The sequence below is a fragment of the Podarcis pityusensis genome (genome assembly GCF_964106645.2).
Source record: "Podarcis pityusensis genome assembly, chromosome: 17".
Lineage (NCBI taxonomy): Eukaryota > Metazoa > Chordata > Lepidosauria > Squamata > Lacertidae > Podarcis > Podarcis pityusensis.
Genome location: NC_138042.1, coordinates 15,028,409 through 15,044,064, shown reverse-complemented (window position 1 = coordinate 15,044,064; position 15,656 = coordinate 15,028,409). Strand labels below are relative to the sequence as shown.

Here is a 15,656-nt window from a genome sequence, read left to right as displayed (position 1 = left end):
CACACCAGGGATTTGGACAAAAGCATGGCAAGCCCCTGGATTCCTTTAACAGAATTCCCTTGCAGCAGCAGCATTGGAGGGGTAGGCACTTACCCCTCCACAAACCAATTTGAACCAATGCCTAACCCCAAACCTTACAAGTTGTGACAATTTGCTACGCAGTAGGCAAAAACCAAATGGCCCCAGCCAATCAGCCAAATGGACAAAATTCCTACCAGGCCCCTGCCCCAACAGCAGGCGACCCCATGACAGGCATAGCAAGGTCAAAGCAAGAACCCCCCCTCCAGTCCAGGGAGGGTTGGGTGGGTGATCAGGTGCACGCAGCAAAAGAGGACGCCCAAAGCTGCGTGTCCAGTATTTAAAACCTTTGACCCCACCCCCCAAATGGCAACATCGAAATCTCCCCAGAAACTCAATTACCCAATTACTGCCTGTGGCCATCCAAACGGATCTGCCCAGCAACAGTGGGGTGGCCTGCTGGACCCCACCACAATATATGCTCTCTGTTAGGGAGAACACACTTAAGCAGTATCTGATAATCATGCCGTTGGAAGGGACCTGAGGGTCATCTAGTCCAACCCCCTGCAATGCAGGAATCTTTTGCCCAAACCCAGTTCTTCTTCTTATTCTTATTCTCCCTCCTCCTCCTCGACGCAGACATGGGTGACCAGGGTTCAAATTCCCACTCAGCCATGAAGCTCCCTGGGTAACCTCAGGCCTGTCCCTAGTTGTGGTGATGTTACAATGGGGAGGAGAGCTATAAAGATCACCTTGACTTCCTTGGAGGATAGGAGTGATATGGATGTAATGAATAAGATAACTTTAAAAGAAATAAATGGTTCCGACTTCTTTGGTAGGGTTGTTACAAGCATTATAGCAACTCAGGAGAACACTCCATGCATCTAATGCATAGCTGTCAACTTACAGATTTGAAAATAAGGGACCAGCAGCCTCGAAAATAAGGGATCAGAAGCCAAAATAAGGGATTTTGCTATTGTAAAGAGTTACATACATTGGTAGGACTGACAGATGCTGTCAATCCGGCATGAGGCAGTTGTGGCGTGGTGGCGGCCGCTGAAGCGCCGCTCTTCTGCATCCCTCCCTATCCCCTCCTCTTCCTCTTCCCTCAGGCTGCCTCCTCAGCTGCCACCACTGCTGCCACATCCGGGCTCACGGGCGGCGTGGGCGAGAGTCTCTCTCCCTCCCCCCTCTCTCTCGGGCAGGGAAGGGCCGATGGAACTCCTCGTGCCTGGACGACTGTGCCAGCGCGCTCTCTCGCGCGTGGTGGAGGACCCCGAGCCACAGCTTCCCTCCTGAGCAGGGCAAGCATGAAACCCAGGAAATTTAAGGGACATCATCAGTAAGGGACAAGCAGCGGGACACGGCACTGGGATAAGGGAGTTTCCCGCTAAATAAGGGACGGTTGACAGCTATGTTCTAATGAAGTAGACTGCAATTGACAAAACCTTATCCCATAGTAAACTTGCTGGTATTCAAGGATGCCCCATGACTTTTTGCTGTGCAAAGGCTTGCATGACTGCCTCTCTGGAAATGGTTACAAGGAGATGATATATCCTGAAGCCTTTTGAACATTCCATATTCAGATGAAAGAGGAGATGAAAATTGGTTGTTAGAGGTGCCCTGGAGGATCGGAGGCTGTCAGCGAGGATGTTAGTTATGTATATATTGCTCTTGATATTATCTACGGATACTTTTTCCCTTTAGTTTTTGCACTGCTTTCTGTCGGCCAAAATATCTCTTTGGAGGTGTATTTCCTATGGTTGCAGTCCATTGCGTTTTGAAACAGTTGGGAAAATTCCCTCTCAGCTGCCAGGACATTGGATCAACTTGTGCAATTTCTTCCCTTTGTCTTTCTCCATTTCTCTTGCCACTGCTCTCTCAAAGCTTTGACTACAAACCACCCCACTTCGCTCTAGAGGATTTTAACGATAAATGAATGTGATTGTTCCATGCCAAAACAAAATGTGGACATTCTCACTGCTAATATCTGTTTAAAATAGTAGGGCCCCGTTACATTGTTGTTTTTATAAACGAGGCGATCTTTATCTCAGGAGCAATATTCCTTAACCGCAAATGTTGAATTTGAAGCGTGTTCATTTTTATAAGTTAAAAGAACTCAGACCTTCCTGCCTGAAGGAAGAAGAACTTGTCAAACGATTGCACAGAGCTTCACATCAAACAGGGGCGTGATTTGGCATTTTATTTTGCAACTTGAGAATTTAATTTAAATTTTTAGTTTTAATTAGGGACATTGCTTATTTGTTTGCTTTTGGAAAAAAAAAGGATTTGTGAACTTATTTGCTAGGCATGGTTATTTTTGCGTTAGCCATGGTCTGGAGATACATGCATTGTTAACAAAACTGGGTATATCAGGCAGTTACTCCTCTGGCTGGTAACCCAAGATTACAAGGCAGTTGGGGAGGTTGTGGAAGGAGCAGAAGAAATTGCATGCCCAGGCATCATGACCCTGCAACATGCATGTGCTTGAATGACAACTCGTGGCAACATTCTTTGATTCAAATCATGCCACAACTTTATTGATTACAGATGTAAGGTGTTTGCCTGGCTATCCAGTTCTGGATATAATGAATTTTTGTTGTTAGTTTCTACAGTCCAGGCTACATGCTAGCTTTTATAGCCTAGCTCTTACAAACAAACAAACAAACAATGTGATGATTCGAGATTTAATGTGAAAGAATTGAGAATGTGGCAATTAATCTTTCTGCTAATTATCACATGCACTTAAATCCAGGGTACCGTTCCAAGTTTCTGTTGGGAAAGCCAAAATGGTTTGGGTGGGAGTGCACATTTCATAGCAATAAATAGCTAATGGTTTGGGTTAATTGGGCATAAGTCGTGTAGATCAGGTCTACCAGAGTTGTTCTACCAGCGTTATTCTACTGAAGCATCAGGAGAAGCAATACTGTGGGTTTGAATGCTTCCCACTCACCGCTCCTCAAAAGCTTCCTGCACATAAGATCATAATTGCCTTGCAAATATGTTTCCAAATGCCTCAGGAAGTTCACAAGCAGGGCGTGAATGTGACTGTCGTCCCAAATGTATCCAGCAGCAAAAATATCATCATCATCATCATCATCATCATCACTTTTAATTTGTATACCATATTTCTGTCTTACAATACCCAAGGCAGTTTACAAGCTGAAGAAACAAAAAATGTACATCTTATAACAAGCTAATGCAATACAAAAATGTGATAATAAAACATAGCTTTAAAATAAGCAACCTACATCAAATACAGTAACAATCGACAGTCATTAGAATAGTATAGAATAATAATATCAGCATATAAAAAAATTAAACAGAAATCCATTCTTAACAATTACAATAAATACTGTATTTTTTGCTCTATAAGACTCACTTTTTCCCTCCTAAAAAGTAAGGGGAAATGTGTGTGCGTCTTATGGAGCGAATGCAGGCTGCGCAGCTATCACAGAAGCCAGAACAGCAAGAGGGATTGCTGCTTTCACTGCGCAGCGATCCCTCTTGCTGTTCTGGCTTCTGAGATTCAGAATATTTTTTTTCTTGTTTTCCTCCTTCAAAAACTAGGTGCGTCTTGTGGTCTGGTGCGTCTTATAGAGAGAAAAATATGGTAATTTCTAAACTTCAATCAGTAAAACAACGGCAAGCTACAGATACAAAATAATAATACGATACAAAATGATACAATACAATATGATACAATGCAATACAATACAAAATGATACAATAAAATAATACGATACAAAATGAGAAGCAGGGACTGGAGGGTGGAGCAAGGCAGGTGGAAGAAGGCCTTGCATGGTGAAGTCTCTCCCCTCACTCTGCATGCAAGTTGGACCTGAAACAAAATGTCGCAATCCAGAAGAAACACTTTCCAAAATTCAAGCCACCCCATTCCATCCCCTTTCCCCCCCACCTGTTTTACATTTCTGTTCCTAAAAGTCAGCATTCTGTGACTATTGAGTAGGCTTGGTCCTCATTGGGTTCTTTCTTCACCTTAAGTAGTTTTCCTTTTTTAAAAAAAAATACTTCTGCAAATGGAGTTTCCCCCCTCCAAGTCTACAGATAATAATTGCATTGTTACTATTTTTGTAATAATTATTTGTGGGTGGTGCCATTGTAGTTGCATAATCAATGGCACTCATAACCTGAACATCAGAAATATATAGGATTATTAGCTCAATGTATGGAACTGCCATTTGATCCTGTTACTATTTCAGTGCTAACTTCTGTTCTGAGCTAATTCACTGAGATTCAAATAATCAAGACCATGCTAAGCACAGTGATCCTGATTATATTAATTCAAAGGATATTAATTCTGTTATCGCTGTAACCCTGTGCAAGTAGCGCTTTGATTTACCGCAACTCTGACTAGTCAAGTGTTGCTCGTTCCAAATAGACAAATAAGCTTGGAATATATCTCTTACAGTTTTGTACTACAGGAAAAATAAAAATGCACAGCAACTGAAAAGTTAGCACTGATGAGTAACTCATAAGCATATATTAAGAATTTATTTCACAGCAAAGTAGCACTATCACCAAACTCAGAAATATGGTTGTTATTAGTAAATGTTGACTTTCTAATGGCAACCTTGTATGTTTTATTGCTCTCAGCTCCACAGGTTCTCTTTATGCCTTTGAAGCAAGTTATTACATAGCATAAACCTACCCTACTAGGCTCATAACTCAAAATGCAAAGTATCTGTTTAGGAAGCAGGAAAAAATATAACTTCCTGATGTTATTTCCTGCTTTTCAGTTATGAATTACTGTGCACAGTGAAATGATTAATAATGAGTAGATTATAGTTTATGCAGCAATTTTCATTCCCTAGAAGAGTTTCCTTACAGGCTATACATTTCTCTTTTCTGCTGTTGCTCTGAGCATGTGGTTTACGCACATCTCCATTATTTCATTTAACAGGGTGTGCTGCATGAACTTAACATGCTTTTTTAATAGTAGAGCCATTTTGCCTGCATTAATTTGCGGTCATGTTTTTGGTAAGAGGAATCTGTGGAATTATAAAATTATGAAGCTAGACTTTCCTTAAAGTCATCTGGCCCATTTCCTTCGCACTGCGAAGGGACCATCTTTCTTTACTTAAGTTGAATCCACTCACAGGATGCTCACACTAAAAAAGGGGTGGTTGCAGTTTTTACTGTTTCCCCTTCCCCCTGCATGCAGCCTCCTCAAACCTGCCTTCTTCATCAGGAGCTTCCATTGGACCTGAGTCCCTTCCATGAATAGAAGGAGCCCTTCAAACTTCTCAAATAATATTGGTTTCAAGTTACAGTTTTGGCATCTCTGGCAGAGAGGCCCAGACGCCTTAGAGCAGGCATAGGCAAACTCGGCCCTCCAGATGTTTTGGGACTACAATTCCCATCATCCCTGACCACCGGTCCTGTTAGCTAGGGATGATGGGAGTTGTAGTCCCAAAACATACGGAGGGCCGAGTTTGCCTGTGCCTGCCTTAGAGCAAAGGTTTTCAGTCTTTTTGAGTCCACAGCTCCCTTGAGGTGTGGGGAGAGACTTCATCTGGCAAGGCCTCCTTCCACCTGCCTTGCCCCACCCTCTAGTCTCTGCTTCTCAATTTGTATTGTATTATTTTATATACTTTGTCTTGTCTGGAGAACTACTGCCTTGCGATGCACCTGCCTTGCGATGCACCATTCAAGGTGCCCTGACTGAAAACCACTGTCTTAGGGAGATGTTTGCTTTTCCTTGTAGGTTTATTCCAGAGACCTGGTCTGCCTGCAGCGTGACCTGTGCGGTCGGAATCCAAGTCCGCTTAGTGAAGTGCCAAGTTCTGCTCTCCTTCTCTCAGTCTGTGGCTGATTTGCCCATTGATGAATGTGAAGGGCCCAAACCAGCCTCCGAACGAGCTTGCTATGGCGGCCCTTGCAATGGGGAGACCAGCGAATATAGTCCCGAAGAGGCCGATGTGTTTTATGGCGGCTTGCAGGATTTTGACGAACTCCATGACTGGGAGTATGAAGGCTTCACAGAGTGCTCTGAGTCTTGTGCAGGAGGTGAGTTGCAATTTTTTTTTCCCAACTTGTTTGTTTCACTTGTTTTAAATATTGCCTATCCACAGGCAAAATATGGATGGGTATTAAGTCATGACTACCTTACGTGCCTTGGGATGAGGGTGGCACTGTGGTCTAAACCACAGAACCTAGGGCTTGCCAATCAGAAGGTCGGCGGTTCAAATCCCCGCAACGGAGTGAGCTCCTGTTGCTCGGTCCCTGCTCCTGCCAACCTAGCAGTTCGAAAGCACATCAAGTGCAAGTAGATAAATAGGTACCGCTCCGGCAGGAAGGTAAACAGTGTTTCTGTGCGCTGCTCTGGTTCGCCAAAAGCGGCTTAGTCATGCTGGCCACATGACCCGGAAGCTGTACACTGGCTCCCTCAGCCAATAAAGCGGGATGAGCACCGCAACCCCAGAGTCATCCGTGACTGGACCTAACGGTCAGGGGTCCCTTACGTGCCTCACTGATTATAATCAGACTTAATTTGAACTAACTGCATCCACACTTTCACCCGACTCGCATTTTGATCTTATTGTGTACTGATTAATCCTTCCCTCTGCCCAAGAGCTACTCTCATTGTTCCACAGCGGTGCCTTGCAAAAACACAACCTTACCCACTAAATTAGTTTTTATCAAATGTGTGGAAAACCTGAAGAGGGGTTATTGTTCAACCGAGCTTTTCAATTCAGTGGATTAGAGCCGATTTTCACAAGGCACGCAGCTGGCTAATGGGAAATGTGGATAAATGTGGCATATAAAGCGACTCCATCCATCCATCAATAACCCATGAAATGAGCACCTTCTGCACATTTTGGGTACTGTGTGGACGGTCCCACCAGCTCGACCGTGGCAGCCGAAATGTGAGAATCAGACCTCGGTCTTCTGTTTTCTCTGTTTGAAATGGAAGAGTGGCTCTGTGAGGGAACTATCGAAAATAAAGTCCAGATGTAATACCATTTTGGATCTAGAAGGTATCAGAATTCACAGCTGGGGTCTTTCATATGACTAATGCAGTAGTCTGGTTGTTTACATTTCCTGCTGACCACTTACATTTGGGCCAGGGAAGCGTATTTTTAAAGAGCAAGATTAAGTCAGGAAGCATCAGGTGTCATTAGCTCTGCATTGCCTGACTTCTGCTTTGTAAGCAGAGACATGTGGATCCCAAGCGCTGGGCTGTTGCATATGTATTTCTTTACTGAATCTACTGGAGACTCAGCTGGTTTTGATAGCTTTTACTAGCAAATGACATTAGCTTGGATCTCGGTGCAGGGTAAAGGAGAGAGAGAGAAAACATATGGCAAAAATAACCAGCGAAAAGATTGCCTGGAGCTAGTAAGTTTGGCACTTAGGTTAAAAGTTAAGGAGGGTCACCATTTATGCATATTATGAGAATTGTTTAATGTACATGGTGTCTAATCCATTTGGGTCTACTCAGTCTGCTAATTGCTTATGAAAATCGCGCCCATTAGAAACGTCCCGTTCCTAAAATTCCTTAGCTCCTCTAAAGCTGGGGTTTTTCCACACAGGAATTGTAACAAATGGCTTGCATTTCATGGGTTCTGAGTACCGTATTTTTTGCTCTATAAGACTCACTTTTTCCCTCCTAAAAAGTAGGGGGAAATGTGTGTGCGTCTTATGGAGCGAATGCAGGCTGCGCAGCTATCCCAGAAGCCAGAACAGCAAGAGGGATCGCTGCTTTCGCTGCGCAGCAATCCCTCTTGCTGTTCTGGCTTCTGAGATTCAGAATATTTTTTTTCTTGTTTTCCTCCTCCAAAAACTAGGTGCGTCTTATGGTCTGGTGTGCGTCTTATAGAACGAAAAATGTGGTAACTTGTGCATGATAGAAAAAGAACATTTTTATCATGAAGTGAATAGTGCTTCATAATTATTCATTCCTTCCTTTGGTTATCCCACTTCCTGTACCCTATCAGAACAAAACATTGCTTTCCCTTACTACCTCATTCTCAGGTAAAAATAGGGAAGTGGGTTTAAAAATGGCACAGAAAGCATTTATCTCTGCAGCGTCGCTCAAATCTGACACATACACAATTTACATAGGGTTGCCATATTTCAAAAAGTAAAAATCCAGACACAAACGTTGTTGAGCCTTTGCGGGGGGCAAAGTTCTTGAGCCATCCCCTCCCTCAAAGGTTGTTGCACCAAAAACTAGAGTTTCAACCTGGGGTTGCCATGTGTCTGGATTTTCCTGGACGTTTCAGCTATTTCCTCCCAGACACTGTTTCCGACGGCCGTCTTCTGGCTGGGTCTGGGAAATTCTGGACATATGGCAACCCTAATTTACAGAGCTCTGAAAGCAGGTCAACATGCTTTCTTGAATCCAGAAGAAGCCCCAGGTGTAGTCTTTCACGCCAAACCCAGGTCAAAGCTCAAAGCGGAATGAGTGCAGGCATGGAATGAGTGCATGCCTAGAGATGGACCATTAGGTAGCTGGAGAATCATCATCATCATCATTTTTTATTTGTATGCCACCTTTCCATGGAAGTGAGAGCTGGACCATAAAGAAGGCTGATCGCAGAAGAATTGATGCTTTTGAATTATTGTGCTGGAGAGTCTCTTGAGAGTCCCATGGACTGCAAGAAGTTCAAACCTCTCCATTCTGAAGGAAATCAGCCCTGAGTGCGCACTGGAAGGACACATCCTGAAGCTGAGGCTTCAAGACTTTGGCCACCTCATGAGAAGAGAAGACTCCCTGGAAAAGACCCTGATGTTGGGAAAGATGGAGGGCACAAGGAGAAGGGGACGGCAGAGGACGAGATGGTTGGACAGTGTTCTCGAAACTACCAGCATGAGTTTGACCAAACTGCGGGAGGCAGTGGAAGAGAGGAGTGCCTGGTGTGCTCTGGTCCATGGGGTCACGAAGAGTTGGACACGACTAAACAACTAAACAACAACAACATGCCACCTTTCCACAGTTAAAAAAACAATGCTCAAGGCGGCTTACAGCATAACAAGATTTACATCATTACAAAAGTCATAAACAATAAATAAACCACATCAAAAAAATACACAACCAAATGGGAAACAAATTCCACATAAATCTAAATCTAAAACTAAGAATACAGCATTAATATCACAGTTTAAAATGACATAGGTAAAAAAAACCCAGCAATTTAAACAAAAAGCAAAAATGAAACGGAGCCCTCTCTGCCCAGCAGCGGCGGCGGCGGCAGTCCTTTATAGAGCCCATCAGGCCTCGCCCTGGGCCAGGTGGTGAGTGGCAGGACTGGGGCCCTCAGGCACTGAGCAGGGGAGTTCTCCTGGGTCTATGAAAGTCAATTTTGCACCAGAGGTTATGAGGGCTGGAAGCTCCATTCCCATTTAGGAAAGAGGCTCCACCACGACCTCCTTGGAACCCACTGCCACCTGTCTCCTTCCCCTACAGGGAAGCGGGAGGCAGTGGTGGCAACTGCAGGTTCCATGTGAACACAGCTCTGCTCACTTTGCTCACAGCCGGAAATGAACGGGACCCAGCTCACCTTGGACCTCTCGCATGGAGAGGCACTTGGTTTCTCAAGCATCCTTGCAGCATCCCAACTCGCTTCTGCATCACCACGGCTCCTCCCTAATTCAAGTTAAAACTTAGCTAGCCCTTACAAAGTTAAAGAAAAAGAAGCAAAAGCTGTTACTGCGTGTGGTTTGGGGATAGGCCGCTTAATAATCATAATAATTTTATTATTTATACCCCGCCCATCTGGCTGCGTCGCCCAAAGCCACTCTGGGTGGCTTCCAGCATATACAAAAACATAATAAAACATTAAAAACTTCCCTGTACAGGGCTGCCTTCAGATGTCTTCTAAAAGTTGCATTTATCTCATTGACATCTGGTGGGAGGGAGTTCCAGAGGGAGAACTTCACTTCCAAGAAGCCCCTCTCCTGGTGAGGGAACCGCCAGAAGGCCCTCGGAGCTGGACCTCAGTGTATGGGCTGAACGATGGGGATGGAGATGCTCCTTCAGGAATACTGGACCGAAGCCGTTTAGGGCAGGGGTCAGCAAATCTTTTCCGCAGGGGGCTGGTCCACCATCCCTCAGACCTTGTGGGGGGCCAGACTATATTTTGAAGAAGAAATATCCCCCCACGACTCTCCCCTCCCTTCTCCACAGCACTGGATGAGCCCCGGTGGCTGCTTACCTGTACCTTGTGAGCGGCAGCGGCTGGCGGCAGTGGTGGAAGGACGATGAGTGGCGCAAAAGGGCTGGCTCCAGAGAGGGGCTGCTTAATAATAATAATAAAATAATAATAATAATTTATTATGTATACCCTGCCCATCTGACTGGGTTTCTCCAGCCACTCTGGGCAGCTTCCAACGGAATATTAAAATACAATAACCTATTAAACATTAAAAGCTTCCGTAAACAGGGCTGCCTTCAGATGTCTTCTAAAAATCTGGTAGTTGTTTTCCTCTTTGACATCTGGTGGGAGGGCGTTCCACAGGGCGGGCACCACTACCAGGCCCTCTGCCTGGTTCCCTGTAACTTGGCTTCTCGCAGTGAGGGAACTGCCAGAAGGCCCTCGGCGCTGGACCTCAGTGTCCGGGCAGAACGATGGGGGTGAAGATGCTCCTTCGGGTATACTGGACCAATGCCGTTTAGGGCTTTCAAGGTCAGCACCAATATTTTGAATTGTGCTTGGAAACGTACTGGGAGCCTGTGTAGGTCTTTCAAGACCGGTGTTATATGGTCTTGGCGGCCGCTCCCAGTCGCCAGTCTAGCTACCGCATTTTGGATTAGTTGTAGTTTCTGAGTCACCTTCAAAGGTAGCCCCACGTAGAGCGCATTGCAGTAGTCCAAGCGGGAGATAATCAGAGAATGCACCAATTTGGTGAGACTGTCTGCGGGCAGGTAGGGTCTCAGCCTGCGTACCAGATGGAGCTGATAAACAGCTACCCTGGACACAGAATTGACCTGCGCCTTCATGGACAGCTACGAGTCCAAAATGACTCCCAGGCTGCGCACCTGGTCCTTCAGGGGCACAGTTAAAATGGCGCTCAGCCAACCGCAGCTCAACAAAGCCCAGCCCCCTTCCTCCTCTAGGCAGGGCAGGGAGAAGCCAGGAGGGGGGAGGCGCCATGGCAGTGTGTGTGAGGGGGGGAAATGGCGCAGCCCGAACGATCAGAATCCCCACGCTGATCCACGCGGCGATTCCTGGACGATCTGTGGGCCGGATCCAGAAGGCAATTGGGCTGAATCTGGCCCCTGGGCCTTAGTTTGCTGACCCATGGTTTAGGGCTTCAAAGTGTTGGTGCTTGGAAACGTACTGGAAGTCAATGTAGGTCTTTCAGGACCAGTGTTATATGGTCCCGGCAGCTACTCCTAGTCTAGCTGCTGTTTTTTTTGCATTAGCTTAGAAAAGTGAGGGATCGGGTGAACACAGTACCGCAGCATCTTTTAAAATAAGATAGCCTGTTAAAATAGAGAGCTTCATCATTGGCTGTCACTTCTGTCAACCATCTCGTCAAGCAGATGTGCTGCTTCTGACATACACTGATTGAAAAAGAAACGTTTATCCTCTCTTTCCTGACCCCAGTCCACATTTGTTCTGAACTGGGAGGCAGTTGTGCTTTGGGGCACACACCGCTTTGGGGATGCCCATAACACACACAGTGAGAACCGTGGGCCCTACTTTGCAGAATTCCTACGCCATATCAAAGCACAGTGGCTTGTAGGAAATAAAGACCTTTGGATGGCAACCGCTTGTTTCCATGAGTTAAATTCACATCCAGCGCTCGGTCTGCTGAACAGCATTGCCACAGAGAACTTGGGAGCGGCATCTCTTGTTACATTTATTGTACCTGATAATATGTGGCTGTAGCAGAAACCATTTCTTTGATCCATTCAATGCCATCTGATTGTTTGCGAAATGACTGGCATTCAGAATGTTTTGGGGAAAAACGTTTTCTGTTAAGCAAATAAAAATGGAATAAATAGGTTCCAAATAATCATTTTGTTTCCACAGTTGCATGACAGATCAAGTTAATTTTATTGTTCTTGTGCTCTCTGGAGATGAAATTTGATTCATGTAGAAGTAGCCCTTCACCCTCGAAGGAGTAGCAGCCAGAAGGAACCAGTTAACAATTTAGTCTTCATGAAGTGGCTGCGTCTTCCACTGCTGTCATCAAGTATCATGTAACAATTATGCTATTCTGGTAGATATAAACACAGCAAATCCTATTTGATGGTATATTGAAAGTGAACTGAAAGCTACTTAGATTCATGTCCTCCCCTTGCTCCGTGTAGCAGTTTAATTTCCCAGCCATAAACTTCGGGGATTTTCAAGGAAAAACAAACCCAGCTTCATTATGTTAAAATTGTGAGCAATAATTTTTAAAACTCGAGCCTCAAATACCCTGGAAAGTGGAAAGCCCAGGGCTTTTCTGTGTCCCATTTTGAGCAGCTTATTTTCTCATTAGAAAGGAATGTACAGCTTCTTCGTTATATGTATTTTCCAGTTTCTGAATACATCTGTGTTGGAAGCTGCAAGATCTAATCCTAAAATTCCAAGAGGGACAAATCACTATCATGCTACTTGGTTCTGTGCTGCATCTCGAATGTTTTACTAGCTATTGAAAAATGTCTGAAACACAAGCAAATGATTTTTAGAATGGAAATGCACCATTGCCATTTCATATAGGAGGTCCCCACCTTTACTTATCTCTTTCTGCCACTTTCTAGTTTTCTCTGAGGACAAGAGAGAATATGGGCTCACCTATCATTTCTAAAAATGCATAAAGGAGCACATAGTTCAGAGCAGTGCTTTCTGCCAGAGAATGGTCTGAGGTCACAGGATGCTACAAAAAAAACCTGTCTTCCTCTTGAAATGAACGGACACAATAGTTCATTGGTTTAGTTCTGAATTCATTATGAATGCACAAGGAAGTCTGCTTGAAAACGTTCGTAACTACAGCAGACTGGAGTTGCTAAGGTGGTTTTCGGCTGCTGTGATGGATGAATTGTGATCTGAAAACTTCCATTTTATAACCACTTGGCGTTCCACAGTACGAAAAGACAAAAATGTGTAACGTAATGACAAACGAGACAATAACCTCATCACCATGGGCTTCAGCCTGTCACTGTGAACTTGTTAGGAAGATGGCTGCTTTAATAGCATCTCCCATTATTACCACACCTTTGAGTGTATCCTCACCGTATCTTGTTCTTCACTCTCATAGACCTTACCGTCCGCAGTGAGCCTGTGCAAAAAACCACCCTGGATTTTCTCCAGTTCTGCCTCTAACCCTACCCCCACACTTGTGCTTTCCAGAGCTTTCGGCTGCAACTCCCATCACTCCTGACCATTGACCATACTGGCTGGGGCTGATGGGAGTTGTAGTAGGGCACAGATTAAGTTATTAGAGATTAGAGAAATTAAGTTTATTAAAAAAAGTGTTTCGTGTTTGCAAGCATGTGTCTGTTGCATTCACACTTTACAATTTTAAGTGTATATCTGGTCATCACATATCCTACTGTGAACTGCCCTGAGATCTTTGGATGAAGGGTTGTATACAAATGATGATGATGATGATGATGATACTTTAAGGAGGAAAGTCCTCTATTTGAAAGCATCCTTAGTCTGAAGAAGGGCTTTCTGAGCCAAATCCTAAGAAGGGAGAGTGGTGACCTTCAAATTGCCCATCAATCTTTAGTTTCTAGACGGCAAGCACAACGGCCATGTGTTCACATCATGATCAGCTGTAGTTGATTTATGTTTAGCATATGCATATGCTGAGCTGGACAAGTGGGTTGGAAAGGCAGCTGCAGCAATGGGTCGCCTCTCCAAAAGGGTCTGGGAGAACGTAATGAGCAATACCAAGATGAAGTCTACCAGGCTTTCATGGTCAACTTACACCCACCAGGAGTGACACCTCAACGCCTTCCACATGCGCTGCGTCAGGAAGATTTTGGGCATCACACGGCAGTACAGAATTCCAAACAAAGATGTGCTTCCCCAAGTCAACATCCCCAGCACATCCGCACTTCTGTCTCAGTGACATCTACGCTGTCTTGGTCATATCTGTCAGGTGTGCGTGCAGGAGCCAGGCCCTGTGACCAGTAGGACTTCGCAGGACTGGGGCCTTCCTAAGTTTGTTTTGAAGAGGCAAGGCGCGGCCGCACAGGTGAGGCTGATTGGTAACTCACAGCACCTGGTGGCAAGAGCCGGGAAGGGATATAAGGTCAGCATTTCTCTTCGGCTGTTTGCCACAGCAACACGGTTTCTGCCTGCTGCGTTTGGCTCATTGACTCCTTGCTTCCTGACCCTCAGACCCTTGCCTTCATGACTCCTTGCTTCCTGACCCTCAGACCCCTTACTTCTTGATCCTTGGACCCTTGACTTCGTGACTCCTTGCTTCTTGATCCTCGGACCCTTGACTTCGTGACTCCTTGCTTCTTGATCCTCGGACCCTTGACTTCGTGACTCCTTGCTTCCTGACCCTTGGACCATTGGCTTTTTGACTCCTGGCTCTCTGACCTTCAGACTCTTGGCTTTCTGACTCTTGGCTTCTGGACTCCCGTTCCTGCTCCCACCCCGCTATCCTGCCCCCAGTCCTGATGTCCCCAGCAGGGACTTTGATCTCCCGTGAACCGGACTGTGACAATGTCCACAGAATGGAAGATGGCAGGAACCCCAAATACATGCTCCACGGGGAGCTGGCTTCTAGCACCAGGCCGATTGGCAGACTAACTCTGCATTACGGATATGCCTGCAGACATGACATGAAGGCTGGCAACATCAGCACTACCATGTGGGAATCCCTTGCAGAAGACCGCAGTGCCTGGACACAGGCAGTCAAGCCATGTATCCATAGCAGTGACCAGAGGAGGAACAATCACTGGGAGGAGTGCAGAGAGAAGCAGCGTCGTGGTGCATCTGCAGCAGCACAGCCGGACACCTTCCTCTGCCCCAGCTGCAACAAAACATGTCTCTCCTGTATTAGTCTCTACAGCCACAGCAGGCACCACTACCTTCCAACAGCTTGACCTAGGCACATCCATCCATTGTCTCACGAGACAGACAGGTGCCAATATGCATATTTCATGCAAATGGTTGTTCTCTTTTGCCCTTCCTTTTGCGTTTCCTCCTAGGTGTCAGTTTGTAGGTGGCCACCACAGAAAGACACCTAAAAATGTAGTCCATGGAGTGCCCTGAAGCTCGGATCTTATTCTGCATCTAGTCCCTTGCACCTGTCCCTGCTGTTTATGTTGGGAGAGTAGAGTTTTTTGCATTGCTCATGCATACCTGCCCATGTTTACGGGCAAACGTTGCAGCTCAGAGTGAGGTGCTGGTGGTGCAACGGTGCGATAGTGCTTTGCATTATCCGGCGAGCGGCCCGTAGGGAATAAAAGCAGGCAAGGGCTGCGGGTCCTCACAGCTCTGTGACTCTGATGAAAAGCAAAGTAGCGTTTTGAAGAGCAGTGCTTTGATTCATCACTATAAAAAGAGGCGGTGTGTTTCTTTTTAAGCTTTGGCGTTAAAAACAAAAATAAATCAAGGCATTGTAGCTTCCATGCATGTGGCAGTGTTGTTTTTGCTCATTCAGCATGGCTTCTGAGGCTTGCTTGATGCTTTTGTAAATATGCTGTCATCTTCAAA

General features: G+C 45.4%; 1 protein-coding gene across 3 annotated transcripts in view; it reads left to right on the top strand.

Moving 5' to 3' along the window:
• The window catches only part of ADAMTSL1 (ADAMTS like 1), a 485,290-nt gene that overhangs the window by 380,493 nt on the left and 89,141 nt on the right, over nucleotides 1–15,656 (top strand). For all 3 annotated transcript variants that reach the window (XM_080987684.1, XM_080987682.1, XM_080987683.1), the window contains one exon: nucleotides 5,747–6,048. In XM_080987684.1, coding sequence (XP_080843810.1) covers nucleotides 5,747–6,048 — 302 coding nt within the window. The remainder of the gene's footprint in view (nucleotides 1–5,746; nucleotides 6,049–15,656) is intronic.